The 21,078-nt window shown below is 46.0% G+C and overlaps 1 protein-coding gene and 1 long non-coding RNA gene across 3 annotated transcripts in view; one reads left to right on the top strand and one right to left on the bottom strand.

The window, feature by feature from the left end:
* The window catches only part of IGF1R (insulin like growth factor 1 receptor), a 304,861-nt gene extending 298,378 nt beyond the window's left edge, over positions 1-6,483 (bottom strand). Inside the window, exon 1 of one of the 2 annotated variants that reach the window (XM_027522149.1) lies at positions 6,320-6,483. In XM_027522149.1, the coding sequence (XP_027377950.1) occupies positions 6,320-6,413 (94 nt within the window). In that variant the 5' untranslated portion in view covers positions 6,414-6,483. Of the gene's footprint in view, positions 1-4,874; positions 4,994-6,319 lie in introns of those variants that run through there. The other variant, XM_027522150.1, reaches the window with a different exon arrangement.
* A 1,841-nt stretch (positions 6,484-8,324) lies between these two features.
* On the top strand, positions 8,325-13,688 carry LOC113879685. Its single transcript, XR_003507424.1, has 3 exons — positions 8,325-8,999; positions 10,580-10,695; positions 13,352-13,688. It is a non-coding gene; the product is annotated as an uncharacterized LOC113879685 (long non-coding RNA).
* Positions 13,689-21,078: the final 7,390 nt, after the last annotated feature.

The following is a 21,078-nucleotide window of genomic DNA, read 5'->3' as shown; positions in this document are numbered from 1 at the left end:
CAGGCGGATTCTCTACCTGCTAAGCCATCGGGGGAGCCCAATTTCTATGGTGTGACACGTATCTTTTTAAATGTATGTAGGATAGTTTATCACATCAGAACAAATTTTTAAACTTAAAGAGGTGAAGTTGCTGAGTCATGTCCAACTCTTTGTGATCCTATGGACTGTAGCCCACCAGGTTCCTCTGTCCATGGGATTTTCCAGGCAAGAGTACTGGAGTGGGTTGCCATTTTTTTCTCCAGGGGATCTTCCCAACCCAGGAATCAAACCCAGGTCTCCTGCATTGTAGGCAGACGCTTTTACAGTCTGAGCCACCAGGGAAGATAGGCAAACTTGAAGAACTGAGTCCACTAAGTACTCAACATATATTTATTTAGGAAAAGGGGAAAGAAAAAAAAAAATTCTCAATTCCAGTAAAGAAATATCAGTATTTCCTTCAGATTTTGAAATTAATCAACTTCATAAGCCCTAAGTGAAGCTGGCATAAGTGGGAAAAGTAGGGGATCTTCAAAACTGATATTAGGGACTTTACAACATGAGTAGAAATGATGCTTTAAAAGTAAAAAAAAAAATTAGTCTTCATAGCTCAAAAGTTTCAAAATCAAAGACACTGTTAATATTTTGAGTCAAATATAACCTAAACAATTTAACAAAAGAAACAAACAAACTTCATCATGCCCAGGGAGTATGCATCTACTGAAATAACAACTTAATTTGTTTTTAAAGATCTTCTGTTTACCAACCATTTTATACCAACCATATGCCCTTTCCTAAGAACAATCAGTTCTTTCCAGATCCTTGGGGGTTGGGGTAAGGGTGACACATTTCAAAGTTTTAATGTTTCCAAATACTGAAAATCCTCCCCAAATGTCAACAGGTCTCAATGTGCAAAAACATTAGGACTTTCGACCCCCCGACCCTCACCCCTGCCACCTCTCAGTTTAAGCCAAATCATTTGTTTACAAATAACTGGAAAAGCTCCTCTGCATAATCAGATGCCAAACGCCATTTTCAAGGAGAGGTCAGAGTGCTTCATTCATAATTCAACTTGTTGCCTTTAAAGCGTTTAGAATTTTCCTTCAGAACATCGCAGACAGAGAGATCAAGAAACTGTATCCCAAGCATGTGTGCAACCATCATATATTTAGTACAATGAGGGCGTGCATCCTTGGACTCAGATGGCACCTGTCATAAGTTGGCTAAGAACAGCAGTTCAAACAGGTTGGCCCACGGGCACAAATCCCTCCTCCGTGAACTAGGGTTGATATTTTAAATGAGTTTTGAAAACAAATTGGAGAAAAAAAATCACAACCGAGAGAGAAACATGGCTTGGACATTTTACAATTAAAAGACATTTCAAGGTTTGATTACCTCTTTAATCTCATGCTTTCAAAAGCAGCAAAGTATTTGAAATTAAACAAGGACTTACAATTATGAGTTCTCTAAAGTTTTCCAGAAAGCTAACTAAGCAATGCATAAATCCAGAAAAGCTTTAGAGTCAGTCCCACCTTCCTTACAACTCAAAACGTGCCATAGAACATTCTCATGCACACCTGTGACTCCTACTGAAGTTTTGGCAAATGGCAAACACGGCACTGCACATTTTTAATCACAATTGTCAAACCAATGTTAGAAAGGAGACAGCACAGCTGATCGAGACGGGTGGCTGGCAGGTACACCTCAGCCTGCCAGCAGCAATGCAATACAAGGGCGGGTATTCAGAAGGCAAGCCATGCCATGCATGCCTCCAGAAAGATCAATAACATTGACAGACTTCCTATCTTAAGTCTATAGAAATGTTTCTAAAGGGCCTTTAAAATGTTGTTTCAGAACTGCATGCTGGGCTGAGTCAGAAAAAGATGTGAATTTTCAAGAAACTTTGTTTCACGCAGGATTATGTAAAATGTCCTAAGGACAAAAGTGAAATTCTCTCTGTGCAGGCATCACGTAAGGCAGTGTCCAGCTTCCATACAGCAGGTACTCAATAAGTGCTGGCTGGATTCAGCTGCTTCTTACAGCACATTCTTACAAAACAAATGAAACCAGATTTAAAAGGAAGCTACTGTCCCATGAGGGCTCTCCTTGGCAAAACTGGAAGGCAGCAAGTGAAAATGATACAGTTGATATTCATTACTGCTCTGATCTTGCAACAATAAGAACAACAGGAATCATTTTTATTAGTAAACTGAGCCTTATGCAAAAACCAAAAACAAATGTAAACAGTTATTCTTTAGGTATTTTCCTATTAACAGGCCAAGCTAAGTCTGGATAAAGGCAGACCAGTTTGAAGACAAAAATCCTTCTGCTATGTTTTTAAATCTTTTTCTTGATAAGAAATTTTAATTAAAAAAATATAATCACTGTGTATCTAAAAAAACTTCTGCATCCTACAGAAATTCTCTTTCCTGCTCAGACTCTGCAACTATTTAAGAAATAAAACAAGTAACAAAGAAAAGAGAAAAAAAAGAAAAGAAAAAGTCTACTGTATTACAATAAGCAGTTCTTAAGTTTATACTACCAGGGTGGTTAATATGGGATATCAAAAGAGACAGTGGGAATTCTTTATCCTCTTAAAACATTACATTATTTCTTTGTTGGAAAAAAAACTTGTAAGAAAACTGGAATACAAAACGCCATCAGACTCAGCTCCTAAACTCTAGTCTTGGAAAGACCAACGTCGTTTCAGATTCAGTCAAGGATTTCAGTGTCACAAATCTGACTTTCACTCCCAGCACTTGCATTTCTTTTCACCCAACCCCTTAATCCTTCATGTGAGCTATTCCTAACCAAGCTTCTTTTTTCCTGTCTGTCCTTTTCCCCTATGGCATTCAATCTCCGCTGTTTTAGCTTCAATGATCAATTTGTAGTTCATGAGTCTGAAAAACTCCATAAATTTTAAAAAAGGAGACACCAACCTGCTGGACAAAGTTACTTAATAATTTTAATCTATCAACAGATTCTATGTTCAAAGTAACACAATACATTCTTTTCAACCTTAACATGTTTCTTGAAAGAAAAACAGCTTTATTGGGATATAATTCACATACCATAAAAGTCACTAATTTAAAGTACACAATTCAATGGTTTTTAGCATTTTCAGAAAGTTGTGCAACCATTACCACAATCTAATTTTAGAGTATGTTCATCACCCCTAAAAGAAACCCGTACCCCCTCCTTCCCCAGCCCTATGCAACCACTAATCTACTTTCTGTCTCTATGGATTTGCTTATTCTGGACTTCATATAAATGGAATCATACAATATGTGGTCTTTTGTGACTGACTTCTTTCACTAAGCATGATGTTTTTAAGGTTCTTCCAGTCAACCTTAGCATATTTCTTAATGTTGGACTTTTCTAATCCTTCTCACAAATTAAACATATAACCTTTTAAACTTCAAACCCACACCCCACCTCTCCACAAAAGTACCCTTTACTTGCTATTTCCCTCTAGAGAGGCTAAACTATAATTTGCTATTTAGGTTCTTTCCAAACTTCTTATTCTGGGATTCTTCTCCTGGTAATAAAACAGCAAAGTTCTTTAAACACCCATCTTTCACATACCTACATTTCCCTGACAATAGGGTATTACTGTGCCTGGGGCAGAAAGATGACTGAATCTTTTTAATGAGACGGCCACAATACCTTTAAAGCGCACACTGATTGTTTTTTTTAAGCATCATATTATTTGGCTATCACTCCTAACTTCCAGACCTCCCTTTTTTAGATGCAGTGTTCACAGTACACTGATACAAAGTCTTTATGACTTCGTCTGCTTCAAAACTGCTAGGTTTTCCAAATTAAAGGCTTTTGTGTTTTTTTTAATCACCCCTACTGCTATTACACTCTGAGAGAAAACACTAATCCCTAAATAAGCCAACACATTATTAATCAACAGCACCCCAATCTTTATTATATTATACTAGACAGTCAAAACAATGCTTGTCTCTGATAGGAGCCGGTGGTTTTAGTTCTATCAGAAGTAAGAGTTCCAGCACCTTTTGGACTAAGAGCTGAACACATGCTGAGCATACCATTTACTCCTGAAAACTTCCTAGCTATAGGGAGGGGCAGGTAGTGAGTTAGAACTTCAACAAACCATAATCAGGAATGGGGCGTCTTCTGGCCATCCATCAAGTTTTCAGAAACCAACTATTTGCAACGGATCCTTGAGCAAAGTTTGGCATCTTGTACTATAAAAGTAGTTAAAACGCCCCTTCCTCTCCTGCCTGTTTTCTCAAGAAAAACAAACAGAACAAAACACCTTTCACAAAGAGTATTTTTCATCAAGAATTCCAAACAACAAGACATCCTATTTTAAAATCCCGGAGCCCTGCGTCGGAGAAGCAAGGCCAACCCTGGTGTTGTGAATTTCAGAACTTACTAACATTAAACAATAAAACTAGAGACAGGACACAGTTCAACAACATGCCGTAATAAAATGGATTAACTCTCTTGTGTCTCCTGAACTATATTTAGCTCCTGAAGGCTAGAAGCCCCCCTCTGTGCCCCCAAACACCATCTGTGAGCCTTAGAAGGGTGCCGAGAGCCTTTCGCCCAATCCAGCGTGCGGAAACTTCAGGAAACAAAGAGCAGGAGAGCTCAGATTTGTGGAGGGTCCGGACTCAAAGCGAGTCTTACTCCACGCAGTAAACACGCTAATCCTGTAAAAATCTGCTCATACTCCGTCGTGAACGCATTTCTTACAAAACGTTTAAGAAGGGTTTGTTTATACGAACAGTCTTTCCGAATTGCACCTAAGACGGGCCAGGCAGCCCCCGCTGCCTCCTGACTCTCCCCCTCACTGTGCAAGGCGCAGTCGTGATTTTTCAAAGTTAATTGGCACCACCTGCATACACTCGGCAAACATTACTCACCAACACGCCCTCGCCGTTCCCAGCCCCAGTTCTGTGCCTACATTTAAACTTTATAATCGTGCTCAAGATACTCTGCCGTCCCGAATGGACCAGCAGAGCCTCCCTTTACTGTTTGGAGAAGAATGGAAACCCCTCCTCTCCCCGCTCCACATACCGCGGGGCCCTAAGTTCTCTCTCCCTCCCTCCCTGCCCGTCCCTACCCTTAGCCGACACCACCAAAACAAAAGCTATCAGATTGCAAGCGGCAGCGCGTGGAGCGATATTGCTTATTAACTGTGCAGAGGAAGTGCTGGTGGGGGGTGGGGGGCGCGCAACACAACTCGGGACACGAAGCCCAAGCCGGGGCCGCGCGCTCGCCACGCGGAGCCCCCTCCCCGCACGCCCACCGCCGCCGGGCCCCGCGCGCCCGAAACCGCGACGCGGGCCACCTCTCCCCGGGGCACGGCGGCCCGGTGTCCCTGGGCGGCCGTGTGGCTGCGAGCACGTGTGTGGAAATGCACGTCGGCTCCGACCACACACCCACTCCCGCACACTCGAAGGCCGCCCTACCACTCCTAGCCCCGCCGGGACGAAGAAGGAGTCCACGAGCCGCTAGAAAACGGGGAGAAGGGCCCCCCAAACCCTCTGAACTCGGGGTCCGTACGCGCTGTCCGGAACAGCCCGACTGACGCCGAGCCCCCGACTTCGCCTTTTTCCAGGGGCTGCACCGTGGGGTGCGAGATGTAAGTGGGAACGCTCCCCGCACCCCCAGCCGCACTGAGCAGTCCCGGGAGGCCGGACGGGGCTGGCGACCCGCCGCGGATCCAGCGAAAGCGACAGGGAACCCAAAGAGCCCAAGGGGCCAAGCGCGGCGAGCGACAGGAGATCTCGCTGGAATGTCTGGAAACCTGTCCTGGGGCCGCGGGGCCTCCCCGCCGGGCACCTCCTCCTGGGCACCTTGCAGCCCCGGGGCCGGCGGGCTGCCCGCTCCCACCCCCGAGCACCGAACCTGCCCCCAGCCGCGAGGGCGCCGCGCGAGCTGTCACCGCCGCCTGCGCGCCGCGTGTCGGGAGGCCCCGCGCGGGCGCGCGGTGCGGACGGCTGGGCGCGAACTTCCCCGCTGGAGCCCCGGGGCCTGGCCCCGCCGCGGGCCGCCGGGTATGGAGCGCAGCCCAGACAGCCGGGCCGCGGAGCAGGGCTCTCGGGACCGCGGAAAGGAGAGCCACCGAGGCCCTTCCCGCGCGGGGATGCGCCGAGCCCGGGGCCGCGCGGGCCTCCGAACCCAACGACCTGGGCCCAGGGGTCCCCCCTGGCTTTGCGGCCGAGCCCCTCGGCGCCCCGCCCCGCGGCCCCAGAGCCCGGGAGCCCGACAGCTGCGACGGTGGCAACTCGGGTTTCGCAAACAGGGCGCAGCCCCTCGGAGGAAAAGTTCCCGCAGTGGCCGCGGGCGGCGGGCACATACTCACTTTCTCCACTCGTGGGCCAGAGCGAGAGCGCGGCGGAGAAAAACAGGAGTCCCCACAGCGAGGTCGGGGACCCTCCTCCGGAGCTAGACTTCATTCCTTTTATTTGGGACCAAATTCCCCTTTCTCAAAAAAAAAAAAAAAGGGGGGGGGGTGGTGGAGGAGGAAAAGAAAAAGTCTCCGAGTCTTCGTCCCCCCCCACCTCCAAAAACAAGGGCGAAGGCGACAACACTTCCCGAGGCGGCGCCGGCCGGGGGTCCGCGGGGAGGCGCGGACGGGGCGGGCGGTGGCGGCGGGCGGCCCTCAGCGCCGGCAGCCGCGGCCCAGCGCTCGGCGGAGTCGGGAACCCGGGGCGCGCCGGGGCGGGCTGTCTGCGTCGTCGGCCTCCATTTTCAAACCCAGAGAGGCAGGAGGGAGGAAAAACTGCGAAGAGAAGGGGGCCAAGCCCGGATCCGTCTTGGCGAAGGAAAACAAACCCGACCCCAGACAGAGAGGGAGGCGGCCCGACGCCCGAGCCTCCGCGGCGGGAGGGCGCGACGCAGTTCGCAACACGGCCCCAGAGCCCGGGTCGCGGGGGAGGCCGGCCGGGGGCAGAAATGCGGAGGAAAAATGAATGAGCCGCTCCCCTCCTCCTCCTCCTGCTGCTCCTCCTCCGCCGGGCTCCGCTCGCCGCCGCCGCCGCCGCCGCCGCCGCGAGCTCCTTCCCAAATCCAGGACACACACAAAGCGACGGGCCGGCCGCGCTCTGCGCTCCCGCCGCCCGCCCCGCGCCGGCCCCCGCCCGCCGCCGGCTCGGCGCGGGGGCTCCGGCTCGCTGAAGGTCAAAGCCGCGGCGCGCCGTGGAGCTCCCCTCGCGCGGGAGGGGCGTGGAGGACCCGGGGGTCGGCAAGCTCCAGGCACGGGCGCGCCGGGGCCAGGCTCGCCGGTGGCGTCCCCCTCCCTCGCCCGCCTCTCGAGTTCGCCTGGTGCGCTCGCTCCTCCTCGGGTTGTTCCCCCCCCCCCTTTTTTTTCTTTTTTTTTTTTTCCGCTCAGCGGAGTTAATGCTGGTAAACAAGAGCCTCAGCCCCGCCGCGCCGCTGCCGCCGCCGCTGCCACACACTGGGGCCTGGCGCGCGCGTGCGCTCGGGGCCGCGCACACACACTCACACGCGCGCGCGCACTAGTGCGGCCACAGCCGCAGCCCCGGCGCGCGGAGGGCCGGGCCCCGGCCGGCGCGCGCTAAGAGCCGGAGCCCAGGAACACAGGGACGTGCGGAGCGGAGCCCCGGCGCGGGCGGCTAGGCGGCGAGGCGCCGCCCCCGCGCCCCGCCCGCGCGCACCGGCTCCCGCGCGCGCGCGCCCCTGCTCTCACCCCCACCGCACTGCGCCGGCCAGCCTGCACGCGCGCGCCCCTCCCGCAAGACTCCAAAAACAATGCCCCCGGCGCCGGGCCCGGCCCGGCCGAGGAGCGGGCTGGGGAGCGGGGGAGGGGCTGGGTCGGGCTGGGAGGGGAGCGCGAGGCCCGAGAGGTTCATTGAAAACAACAACAGCGCGGCTGGAGCGCGCGTTGCCCCGGTTCTTGAAAAGCTTCATTGTGTCTTGCAGCTGTTGCAAAATAAATAAATAAGTGCGTGCATGCGGCATTTTTTCGCAGCCGGCTGGAAAGCTCGAATGTGGCGGGAGGGGCACACCTGGGAGAAAGGAGACGCCCCCCCCCCCCCCAACCAGGCTACTAAGCGGGCACTTTGGCTCAAGGCCGGGACGGCCGCGGCGTCGCCCCAGGGGACCCCATAGTCCCGGGACTCGCGGGCAGCCAGGGGGAAGGGCGCGGCTCGGGCCCGGGAGCCCGGGGAGACTGCCGGCGGGGGCCCGGAGCGGGCGTAGGGGGGCCCAGACGGGCCGCCCCGCGCGCCCGGGCGCGTCCCCGCCGCAGCCGCCAGGGGGCGCGGCGGGCACGGGGAGGGCCGGCCCGCCGAGTGTCCCCTCCCTCCGGGAGAGGAAATCTGGGGGCCCGGGCCGGGGGCCGGCCGAGCTGGGTTGCGCCGGCCCGGCACTGGAGACCCGCGGCGGGTCCGGGGAGCGGCTCGCGGACTGGTTCCTCTGCCTGCCCCACCACGTGGGCGGCTGCGGGCGGCGGCCAGGGCGCGTGCTCGGTGCGGGGCTGCGGGGGCCCCCGGAGGCCAAGGGGGCGTGCCGGGGGGCCCCCGGAGGATGCGCTCGAGGCCTGGGGCCGAAGTCTCCCGGCCGGGCTCTCGGCACGCGGACACGCCGCGCCCGATCGCCGAGCGGCCACTGCGGGAGCCCACCCGCACCTGCTCGCGTCCTTCCGGGCGCGTCTGTCTTCCCTCCTTTGCTCCGTAAAGGACTGGAAACTAGCGCCCGCCCGGTCTCCTCCGTGGTTTTCTTGAAGGTGCCCGAGGAGGGGTTTCCCCAAAGAGAGCCTGCCCCTGGACTGCCATCTAATGAATAAATGCTGCGGAAACCAGGTCCTTAAAGCGGGAAACAGCCCAGCGAGATCTAGAGAGAGGAGTTTGAAATACGTGGACTTTTAAACATAGTGATTGGACCACGTGTCGCCTTTAATGTGGTCCGGCTTCATGACTCAGGCTAATTGATGTCAACAGTAAATAAAAAGAAGATGGCTAATAAGAATTGTGGATGTCGAGATGTAGAAGTGTTTGTCTCATAAATAATCAGGCTGTCTGGTAAGATCGGATCTGTTCTAAAGGAAAGTAGATTTCCTTTTTTACTCTAATTGTAAAAGATTTCGACGTTACATTATGCATCCCATCGTTCGTAAATAATTTTTTTAATTAAGAGCTGAAAACAAATCAAAAGCTATTATAATGGAAACCTAGCCCTTTCCCCCCTATATTTATTCCCTACATCATTTGCCTCTTGGAAATTTTTAGCTCAATTCAGTGAGTCAGTTGGATAGAAGGAAATAAATCTTTTCTTACTTAAGTCATTCATATGGGATTGTTTTGTTTAACTGAAATTCAGCTTAATTTTAAAATGTTCCAGTTTTAGATATTCCTGGACATTAACAAAGAAAGAAGGAAATTAGAATCTTTAAAAAGAAATTGAAACTTAGCACGTGTCATTTTAAAAGTAGGCACTGCCATATGAATAATTAAAATTTGATCTACTTATATTTTTAAATTTTATTTTAAAATATTTCTCCAGACAATACCCTACATGAAGTTGGTCTTGATGCCTACAGATCCATTTTGCAATTAAATGTAAAGGAATATCAATAGCATATCTTCATTATATTTAGTATTCAGGATTTTACAATACATCTAAATTAAGACAAAAGTTTAGAGTTGAGTTTTTAAAGGAATGATGCTAATATAAAATCTTTAAATACTACACAATATAGTTTTAGTATTAGTAAATTCATTCATTTGTCCCTGAGAACATAAGAGATATATGAAATAAAGAGAAATGCATACAGTTACTTAAATTGTAGGATTTTTTTTTAAGAAAATGACTTTTCCTCTGTGATTTTTTAAAATGTTGTTTTATCCTAAAGTACTAAGATGTCAATAAGATTAAATTATTTTAGATAGTTAAGTTAGATTTTTTAAGTATATGCCTTAATATTTAGACAGAATCAAAATTTAGATTGCCTTTCAGCTCTACCTTGATTACACATAGAAGGTGATTTGTATTTTCTTCAATTATTACATTCTACATACCAAAGTCAAACTTATTTTTTCAACCTTGGAAATAAAACCACATAGTAAAACATTGATTGGAGTCTTTACAACTACACTGCCAATGTGTCACACGTTTTGTTTTATGCAGTTTTCCTCAGGTATCCTATAAATTTCCCTTATTTTGGAACTGAAGCTGGTTGCTCATTTTCACTTTATAAAAACTGTTTACTTGAAAAGAGTTGTATCTCAAATTACTGGGCTAAATGTACCAGGTTCCCCCCCCACCCCCACCCCACCCCCGCTCAATGGAATATATATGGAGTGAAAAATATGAGAAACACTGCAAATGACAGTTGACAGGTAATACAATGTATTGTGATATATTCCCAGGAAGGAATGTCATGCAACAGTAAGTGAATAAACTACAGCCACACGCAACACCAGCAGATCTTTGAAACACAATGTTAGGTAAAGAAATGCAAGTTCTGAAAAGCTGTACACATACTCCCATTTTGACAAAGCTCTTAAAAGGGAAGACAAGAACCACGAGGCAAATTTTAAAGCAAAATATCTAAATACAGACTATAATATTTTTGTTTTGTTTTGCTTTGGTTTTATCTTAGCAAGGGGATTCATGAGGAGCACAAAACCCAGGATCTTGGTTACTTCCGGGAGAAGTGGAGCAAACCGCTAAGCTCATGCAGTGTTCCTGGAGACACGTTCATCCTCGGATGGGCTGGTAGACTTACAGATTTCCATTTTTTAATTATGCTTATAACTAACACATATGTTACACATATTTCTGTATGTATAAAATATTAAAGAAAATAAGACAAAAATTATGAGAGAGATTCATGAAAGATCATCCCAGGTGTCCAGTAGGATTCTTCCAGATTCCAAGCTGTTTGTATAAACAAATCAGAAGCATTAAATAATCACTAAAATTGTATAGTTAATCAAGGTCTTATTCTTAAGGATATATTTCAAAGAATAACTACCCATATCCTATCAATGAAATTCAAGACAAAAACAAATCATGAAACAAAAAATGTCAGAGAATTGACTTCGTAAATAATCAGGTTCATTAATTGAGTGCATTATGTACACTGTCTGGCAGTTTCCTGTGAGGTTAAATAAATACCTAACTCATGATCCAGCAATTCTACCCCTAGCTATTTAACCAAAAGAAATGAAAATATATCCACAAAGAGACCTATATGGGAATGTTGATAGTTGCTTTGCTCCTAATAGCAAAAAACTGGAAACGACCCAAATGTACCTCAAAAGGGAAAAGGGCAAACAAATTGTGATCTATCCATTCAACGCAATACCGGATACTAATAAAAAAGAAAGAACTATTAATGCATACAAAAGCATAGATGAGCCTCAAAAGCATGGTAGCGTATGCATTCATCAAAACAAGTCAAACTGTACACTTAAGATAGATGCACTTCATTGTGTGTAATTATATCTAAATTTTAAGTTTTAAAGAGTCCATTATGTAATTTAGAAATTTTGCAGCTGTTCTAAAAAAGCTTAGCACAATGCTTTCCGTTTTTGCTATTATGTGAGTTAGTAGAGCTCATCTCCAACCTCCATGCCCACAGCTGTCTCTGCAAATAAATACACTTTCAGAGATACATCTGCCCAAGGTCCCCTACAAAGGGCCTGAGCTGAAGAAGCCACCAAGGGGTCTCCACAAAGCAACCCAGGGGCAGGAAAGAGATAAGGGATCTCCAGCTGTTCCCAGTGCCTGCACAGCCACAGAGATGTGAGTCCCAGTCTCCCTGAGATCTGTTTACACTCACCTTGAGAAGATTTCCTATTTTAGATGCTCAGGGACACCCCGCTCACGGGGCCATCAGTGCTACATTCCTCCATAATACTTGAAATGCAAGGTGGAGGTTTCGGAAAACATTTGCACAGGGACAGAGGGACATCTTTGAGACACCTTCCAGAATCGCATTCTGGTGAAGCATCAGTAAGGGGAGTTCCTGGAAAACCCAGGCCTGAGCCAGGAGGGACAGGCACCCTTGTGCTCACCATGGATCCAAGGTAGAGGCTGGAAGGCTTCTCTCGCTGCCCAGCTTTCCACAAGCTGGCACTGACCTGAGGGTGTGGGGGTGTTCAACTCCCGATCATCATCTGTGGGAAAGCAAGCCATACCCGGAGCCCTGTTCTGGCTCCATATTTCTTCACTTGTCTATTTCACTTGATCTCTGAGATGGGTCTGCCCTCTTGACTCCTTCACTTTCAATCTTAAGGATCCTTGGCTGTCAGAGAGCACAAAAGATGCTTCTTCATCTTTGAAATGCATCTTAGAAGTACCTGAAAAGTGGAGTTAAATCAAAATTTCTCTTCACTCTGATTAAAGCCACCAGCCCTGAGATGTTTTGTCCGCAACATGCCCCGCCCCACCCTGCAAAGCAGTGTGACTCCGAGGGTCTCTGTAGCTCTGTTTTCTCCTCCAAGAAATGATCGTATTGGAGTAGACCTGCCTGCTTCTAAAAATACCATGATTTCTTTCTTTGGTTTCTAGTTGAGAGTGGTACCTTGGTATCCCATAGTATAGTTCCTACCTTTAGTTTCTTTGTCAAATAATTAATAATCTATAAATCAATGCACAGGCAACAGAAGCCACACTCAAGGAATAATTGTTTCCTAACGTATTTTATTAATCTAGATTTTTCACATATTGGAGTTTCTTAGAGCAGAACACATTTTTTTCACCGGTTCTAAATTCCCATATATATATTCCAAGAATACAAATACAGAAAGACAAGCAAAAATATCACCACAGCAGCAGCTGGAGCAAGTGGTCACAGGTGACCCGTAGAAGGAATAATCCCCTTATTGATCATTGAGAATGTTCCTGCAAAATATTCTCTTCTGGATATTAAGTTCTGGTGAAGCCTTATTTTATAGAATATATTTGTACATTATTTCAGTGAAAAAAATAATTTGAGAGGCACCAGTATGTCAGGCTCCTTAATAGAACCAAACTCTGTTGCTGGCCTCGTGGACCCGCTGCAAATAAGTGAGACCTTAAAGTTATATAGCTCTCTGCGGCTCCACAGTGTGCAGACCACATCTGGAGAATTGGCATGTTTATATCTGTCTGTGGAGGACCACGGATCCACAAGAGAACGCCGTACTGGCGCAGGGCAAGAATGGCAAAGGATTGCTTCCTGTATCCCATGAGGGGTCATTAAGACATACAGACATTAAGTTTCATGTGACGTCTGTTTTCATACCCTTGGAAAATGATTCCTAGGCTTGACCCAGGTAACTCCAATGGGCAGAGCTAGCCCAGGGGAAAGGAAAGGAGGTATCAGTTATTTTTAAGAATGTTTCTTCTTTTCCAATAGTAACAAATAACTACCATTATCTTGCAGGCTCTGCTTGCAGCACTGCCTTGTGTGGGAAAGAGCTCAGCATAAGAAGGAGGCAGAGGCTGGATCCACACCTACTGGGCGAACTGTCCAAAGAAGCACTGAATTAACAGAGGCCGGCATGGTAACATCTGAGGTCCCTTCCAATGCCAAGATCACTAGATATTTGGCTTCTACTTCTGGGCTTGGATAATTGTGTATTATGGCCACTGAAGGGGCCTCCCTTTGCTTTAAATGAACAGTGAACAGCTTCAAAGTTGAAGATGTATTGGGCTTTCCTGGTGGCTCAGATGGTAAAGAATCAGCCTGCAAGGCAGGAGACCCAGGTTCAATCTCTGGATCGGGAAGATACCTTGGAGAAGGGAATGGGGCTACCCACTCCAGTATTCTTGCCTGGAGAATTCCATGAACAGAGGAACCTGACAGGCTACGGTCCATGGGGTCGCAAAGAGTCAGACGTAACTGAACAACTAACAGTTTCACTTTCTTTCTTTCAAAGTTGAAGAGGTATTAGTTTAATAGGATATTGTATATATTTTATATTGTAGAAACCCTAATGAAATAGCTCCTGAAAGAGGTCCAAAACCGAGTTCCAACAGGTCAGAAAGTCAAGTTAGGAGGTCAGGGATTGCTTTCAAACCAATCATATTAAGGGGATGGTTGAGGCAAGTGGGACTCAGGTGGAGGTTAAGATAAGCAGTGTACTGGTGTGTCCGACAGTGGGCTCTGTCGGAGTAGGGAGTGGGAGCCCTGATTTTTAGAACTTTCTAATCTTCCTTGATTAGAAAATCAAGGAAATTCCACTACAGCTAATTTAAGCAACCAGTGTGAGATCACTGAACACAGAACTCTAAAGAGATGGACAGCTGGGTTTTGTGAGACCCTGTGAGCCTGCTGCAGTCCTTGCTGGATTAAGATACCCAAGAATCTTGCATTACCTTTGTAGCAAATTAAATATGTATTCGGTAAGGGATTTTTAAGCAACTCAGTCCAAAAAAAAACAAAAAAAAAACCCAATAGCTATAAACAGGCAATTCACAGAAGAAACCAGAACAGCCAATAAGCAGGAAAATATACTCAGCAATCTGGTTGGCAAAATTAAGAATTGGACTGTACCAGCTTTTCACAGGGATGACCGGCAGAATTGAATTCTTGTACCTAACCTACAACCCAACAATGTTACTCATACAGAGTATATCCTAAAACCTTTTGACATATGCACTGGAAGACACATGTAAGAGTATTCACAGAAACATTATTTTCAACAGTAAAAAAAATTCCCTAATTGTCCCTCAGGGGAAGGATGAAAAATGGTGTGTTATTTTTACAATAAGATACTATACAGAGGTCAAGATGAGTGAACTAGATATAAGTAATCATGATCAACATAGATAAATTTAACCACTAATATTGTATGAAGGAGCAATTTGCAAAAGTTAAATAACCACATGCTACTGTTTATGAGGGCTTCCCTGGTGGCTCAGACGGTAAAGAGTCTGCCTGAAATGCAGGAGACCTAGGTTCGATCCCTGGTTTGGGAAGATCCCCTGGAGGAGGGTATGGCAACCACTCCAGTGTTCTTGCCTGGAGAATCCCCGTGGACAGAGGAGCCTGAACTGAAGTGACTTAGCCATGCATGCATGCACTATTTATGTAACTATTAATACAAAAACAACAGCATATCTTGTTCATGGAAATATACATATATAACCCAGCATAAAATATGCATGGAAATGGTTCTTGGAAAGACAAATGGGGCAAACGCTAGTATCTGTTAAACCTAGCTGATGAGTCCCTGTGTGTCTATTCAATTACTCTCTGAACTTTTCTTTACAGTTGAATCATTTCATAATTTTCATTTTCCTTTTCTTAAATACACTTTTAATTTTAGAACAGTTTAAATTTAGAGAATTTTGGCAAGGAGAACAGACGGTTCCTGTATACCCCAATCTCAATTACTTCTGTTATTAACATCTTAGTATTGTACATTTGTCACAAGCAATGAACCAACAACGATATACCATTATTAACTAAAGCTCATACTTTATTTGAATATTCTCCAGTTCTCTGGTAATTTCTGCTTCCTGCTGCAGGATCCCATCTAGGGCCCCATGCCACATTTAGGGGTTATGTCTTCTTGGACTTCTCTTGACTGTGAGAGCTTGTCAGGCTTTCCGTGTTTCTGAGGACCTTGACAGCTTTCAAAAGTACGGGTCAGATGTTTTGTAGAATGTCCCTTGATTGGAATTTGTCTGGTGTTTTTCTCATCATCCAACTGGGGTAGTGTGTTTCGGGGAGGAAAGCCACGAAGCAAGAGCCGTCTTGTCACTTCATATCAAGGACACAAACAGGCATCCTGACATCACTGTTGATGCTAATCTTGATTACCTGGTTGATGGAGAATTTATCAATTTTCTCCACTGTTACTCTTTCACTCCCTCTCTTTCTATACCGTCCTTTTTGGAAAAAGTCACTATGTTTAAGGAGTGGGAAGTTAGGCTCTCTCTCCTTCATGGTGGAGTTTCTTCATAAATTATTTAGAGTTCTTCTGCATGGGAGATTAGTTTATTCTCCTCGTTTATTTCTTTCTTTAGCCATTATTTGTATCAGTATGAACTCATGTATATTTATTTCATATTTGGGGTTATAATTCATTTCAACTTTATTTTGCTTTGCCCAGTTTCTTCCAGCTTTGGCTATTGGGAGTTCTTCAGTTGGCTTTTGGGTCCCTTTGACATGTCTTCATCATTGCATTTTGTTTGTTCTCAGAGGTTTTTGGGTTTTTTTTTCAGCTCCTCCTTATTTCCTGCCACTTCGAGATACTTCAGATCTTCTCTATCTCCTCCCCAGACCTAGAAGCAATCATTTCTCCAAGAGGTCTGGTTCCTTCTGTTGGAGAATTCTATCAGAAACCAAAATCTAGGCACTGGGTGCACGTGTTGCTACTGGGGTGTCATTGCTTCCAGGCCCCCTCAGTTGACAGAACAAGGAAATATATGTGTGTGTACCAACTTGGGTATTCACATGGACTGGGTCTAGATTAAACCAAGCAAGAACTAATAGTAAAGTCTCATACTGAATCGCCAGATCGAGTCCATTAGCACATGGGTCACTCTGACCTCCTGCCCTGCTCCAGCAGTGACGGACCTGGCTCTCACCATCTGCCATCCATCTATTCACTGTTCCATTTATAATTTATTTTTTAAATGAAAGCTATAGGGAAAGGTTGCAACTTATTACAACATCCAGACCAAAGGTACAGATTAGTTACAGAGCAGACATCTGAAGGGCAAGATGCTGCATGCCATGATGCATTCAGGGCACAGACTTTCTGTTGGTGCCTTGTACCTTTCCAGGGGACCATCTTGGAAACATGGGCAAAATGTCCTTTCAAAACGAGTCCCACTTGGGAAGGATGAAAACCACCAAAGCACACCTGGAGAGATTCTTGACGATTAGGCAAGGGTGGGTGCTAACGAGAAAAGCAAGATTGAAAACATTTATTTCAACTGCAGTTCTTACCTCCTTTGGAATAATGGATTCCTTTGAGACTCGGAAGGGCTGTGGACCCTCAACCCAGGAAGACATTCGCATAGCTCAAGCAGCATGAAAAACTGCCCCACGGTGGGGAAACCTCACCTTTGAGCCCCTGTGTGCACGTCATACTTGTGGGTACGATATGAACGTCAAGTTCATTTGCTTGTTTTTCAGTAGGGAGGAGTGAGCAAGTGAGCTCACGTGGAAGCTGCATTGTTTGAGCCTGGCTATTTTCAGGATGGGCCAAGCTCTTGCCTTCCAGCTGCAGGCCTGGGATCTGTGACATTTATAGCAAATTCCCATTTACAGCAAGTGGCAAATGACACCAATTTTCTGTGGAAATAAACTTTTTTTTATTTTAAAATAAATCTGTTTGATTTTTAATAAAATCACTTCGAAAAAACATATGAAGTGATATTTGGGAACTAAAGTTTTGGAAACAAGTACAAAGAGATGGTACCTTGAGTCTAATGAAAAGTGTACATGCTTTGGAACCAGAAGGGTTTGGGTTCAAACCCCCTCTTTGCAAATTTGCCAGCTGTGGGATCTTGGCTGTAGGTGAAACTTGTCCTGTCTGTATAAAATTTGGCATGTCCACCAGTGTTCCTCCAAGTATATATTCTATAGCACCCCCATGAGAATCAGCTGGAGTTCTTGTAAAATGGAAATTTCCAGGCTGCCACCCAAGAACTTTTATCATCGGATAGAATCCCAGGGGGCAAAATGTAGAAACCTGCATTTTAATAAGGGCTCCCAATGATTTGTATGATGTTCTGAAAGCTGTGGAGGGGACGAAATAAGCTGAAATAGGAAAAGCACTTGGCGCACAGGAGCAGGAAGGACACTGTTGTTCTGAACTGCCGACTCTCTGAACATCACCTCCCAAGGGACCCCAAAGGCCTTGCTTAGGACCGTCATGGACAGCTGTGCAGGTTGTACACCACACAAGTCTAGCACTTGGCACCCTGGAATTGTGTGGTACATAAACTGTATGTTCATGCATGACTTTCTTCTCAGAAGCTCAGCTGATCTAGACCCTTTTGTTTCTCGTTTTGAGCTTGTTTCTCTCAGCCTTCTGTATAACGCTTAGCTTTACAGCTGCCTTTTGATGAATTCCTTCACTGATCAGGGGGCCTAGAATTGGATTTCACTCTGTACAATCAAGAAACTTGACAGGGTGAGTGGCCAGTGACTGCTCTGCTCCCTTCTCCCAGGCATTTCTCGGTTGTGTTCTTGGGGTTTGTGGGGTGCCGTAGAGTTGCTCTGTGGCTGAGAAGCTCAGTCTGTCAAGATATGACCAGTTCCCTATCCAAGCGCTGCTTTCTGCTTCAAGCTGTTTTATGGGTTGGATTTTGGCTCAGCAGTTCATTTGGAAAGAATAATTCCACTACTTTAAAAAAAAGTTTGAAAATCACTGCCTGTTACAAGATACCCCCAAAGAAATGGTGCCATGTAGCTGGCAACGAGGTGGAGAGTAGGGGTGGGCAGGGGCAGCCTCGAGTCCATGGGTGGAGGCAGAGGCCAAGCCGGGGGTCCATAGGGCTCCCTAGATGTGAAGTAGCCAAGGTCCACGTGGCAGAAGTAAAAACCGTTTCTAGGGAGCATCCATTACCAGAGGAGGCAATCTTTGAGATCCCCGAGGCCACCCTGCCCTGCCCATGGGAAAATTGATCAAGTCCAAAGACCACAGCCAAGAAAGGGCTCCAGAGTCATCACTGAAGGCCCAAGGGAGAAGGGCAAAGGGCAGTTTCCCTTGTTCTGGGGACACCAGCCTATGGGGGTGAGAGTGAAGGAGGGGAGAAGGGTCTGGACATTTTCCGCAGGAACCAGAGCTCCCCTCTGCCCCTCCTGGATCTGCAGCACCTGGAGCTCAGAGATGTTTCCTCCAGCTCCAAAGTTTGACATTTGCAACACAGACATTAAATTTTTCTTAAACGTTTCCTCTTGGTTCATGACTGTGACAGTAGAAAAAAATGTATGCAACAGAAAAAAAAAAGATGATATGTTGACTATTGTTATAAATGTCATCCTGTTCACCTGCTTATCATGGATCTGCTGCCACCGGACTGCTGCTTGCTTCTTGCTTTTCAGTGGGTCACCGATCGGGGAGTGGGGGGTGTTCATTCCACTTTTGTAGCTCTGCACCAGGCTTTTCTCTTGATTTACTGATTTATTCTCTCTTTTTTTTTTTTTATCCAATTCCCATCCCTCTCCATAGCCATTTTTATTACCATAAAGGTAGGCAGCAAATGTTACATTTCGTATACAATTGAAAAGCTAGAGTATAGTGAAAGACACATATAACATTACAGCAGCGGCTGGGGCGGGGGTCCACTTAATAAAAGTTATGGACATTCTCCCCGGAAAAATCTATCTCTATTCAATAATACAATTCTGCAGTTTCTGGGGTTCAAGGATTCCTAAGGCGCTGTGTGAACACTCTTTGAACTAACTGCAAGTCCATTATCCCTGTGATATAAGAAAATTGTGAGAATTAGGAAAGTATTTGAAATGCAGACTCCTAAATGGACTGCATCTTTTATTCTTTTCAAAGCCATAAAAATAAGTTTTACTGGGACAACAAATTGCAATGAAACAAATTTTACATCAAAGAACAGATAATGACCATTTGTAATTAGTGTAACATAACATTGCTTTCATAGTCGTAGCTTCCTCTAGAAGAGGAGCCAGGGAGCTTACCCTTGCAGAGTGCTTACTTGGGGCGGCTTTGCAACTGATGTACCATCTCCTTTCCCTTAACTGACAGTGATGGTCACTACCACGCGACTTTGACAGATGGGGAAACTACAGCGTAAGGAGAGGGTAGGAGGGTTCCCCAAGCGATAATGTTCCAGTGTTAAAAGTTCTGCTTTAACCAGACACAGAGAACCTTTACCACTTACACTACTTACAATACACTACTTACAAAATGAATTTATTTAGCAAAGGATCATTAACATTTTTCCGTGGATGAATTTGAATTCAACCTCATTACAGTAACATTTTTAAATAGTAGAATGAGGGTTTCCTGTGCCATTTCTGATTACACCATTAGGTTCCTTTGTCTCCTGTCCTTCGGTTTCATTTGGAAAGGAGTTAAAAAACAGAAACAAAACATCTTTCATCTCCCCCTCACCCCCACAAAAACATGTATTTCTACAGTAGGTCATACCTTTAAAGGAAAACTTCGCCCTTGAGCACTGCTCAGTCCACCAAGCCTTGCATGTCTCAGGAACAAGTCGCCCTGTGTCCCGGAGATGGGGTAGGTTGTTCATCTCCGCACCCTCAGACCCCTCTTACCAACCGCACTGCTTGCAAAGGATTTGCGGGCAGCGTTGGGTCACTCCTTCCCTCGGTGTTTCTCAAGGCCACGTGTGCACATGTGAGGCACTCAGTAAAATGTCTGCTCAACTGAGCTAAATTCCTACTTTCTTCAATTGGGGAAATTTTTAATGCAGGAGAGAAAAGGAGAAAAGTTTTGAAAAGACACATTACCCATGAGCCAGGATTTGCAGCCAATGATAAGATTTTCTCATTTTGCCTGAGAATCTTCATTTTGCTTAAATAAAACTTACAAAGAGCTTTCATTCTCTTCCTGCCTACTGCAGAGAAAGTGGTAATTATTATTTTGGAATGTATCTTTCCAATCTATACTTTTGTACTTTTACTACTGAGTAATGCTTAATATTATTTTACACGATTTAAAACATTTTACTTTTTCTACTTTTTAAATGTAAACATCTTGCTTTTTAAGTGTAATATATGTGTTCAAGATCTATTTACCTTGGCACATGCACGTTTGTGTCTGTGTGTGTGTGCTCTTTGCAACCCGTGGACTATATAGCCCACCAGGCTCCTCTGTCCACAGAATTTTCCAGGCAAGAATACAGGAGCAGATTATTTCCTATTCTAGGGCATCTTCATGACCCAGGGATCGGACCCACGTCTCTTGCATCTCCTGCATTGGCAGGCAGATTCTTTGACCACTGTACCACCTGGAAAGCCCACGTTGGCACACGTAGATCTAGTTGATTTGTCTTAGTTACTATGTAACATCCCACGATTTCTGTACACCACGTTTTCCTTACTTGTTCCCAAGTGAAAGGCATTCAGGGGCCCCCTGCCCTGACAAACAATGCTGTAATGAACATCCGTATTACAACTCTGGTTACATTTTGTACAAATTACTAAAC

Source organism: Bos indicus x Bos taurus, chromosome 21 (genome assembly GCF_003369695.1).
Source record: "Bos indicus x Bos taurus breed Angus x Brahman F1 hybrid chromosome 21, Bos_hybrid_MaternalHap_v2.0, whole genome shotgun sequence".
Classification (NCBI taxonomy): domain Eukaryota; kingdom Metazoa; phylum Chordata; class Mammalia; order Artiodactyla; family Bovidae; genus Bos; species Bos indicus x Bos taurus.
The sequence above is the reverse complement of the archived record's forward strand: the minus strand, read 5'-3'. Positions and strand labels throughout refer to the sequence as shown.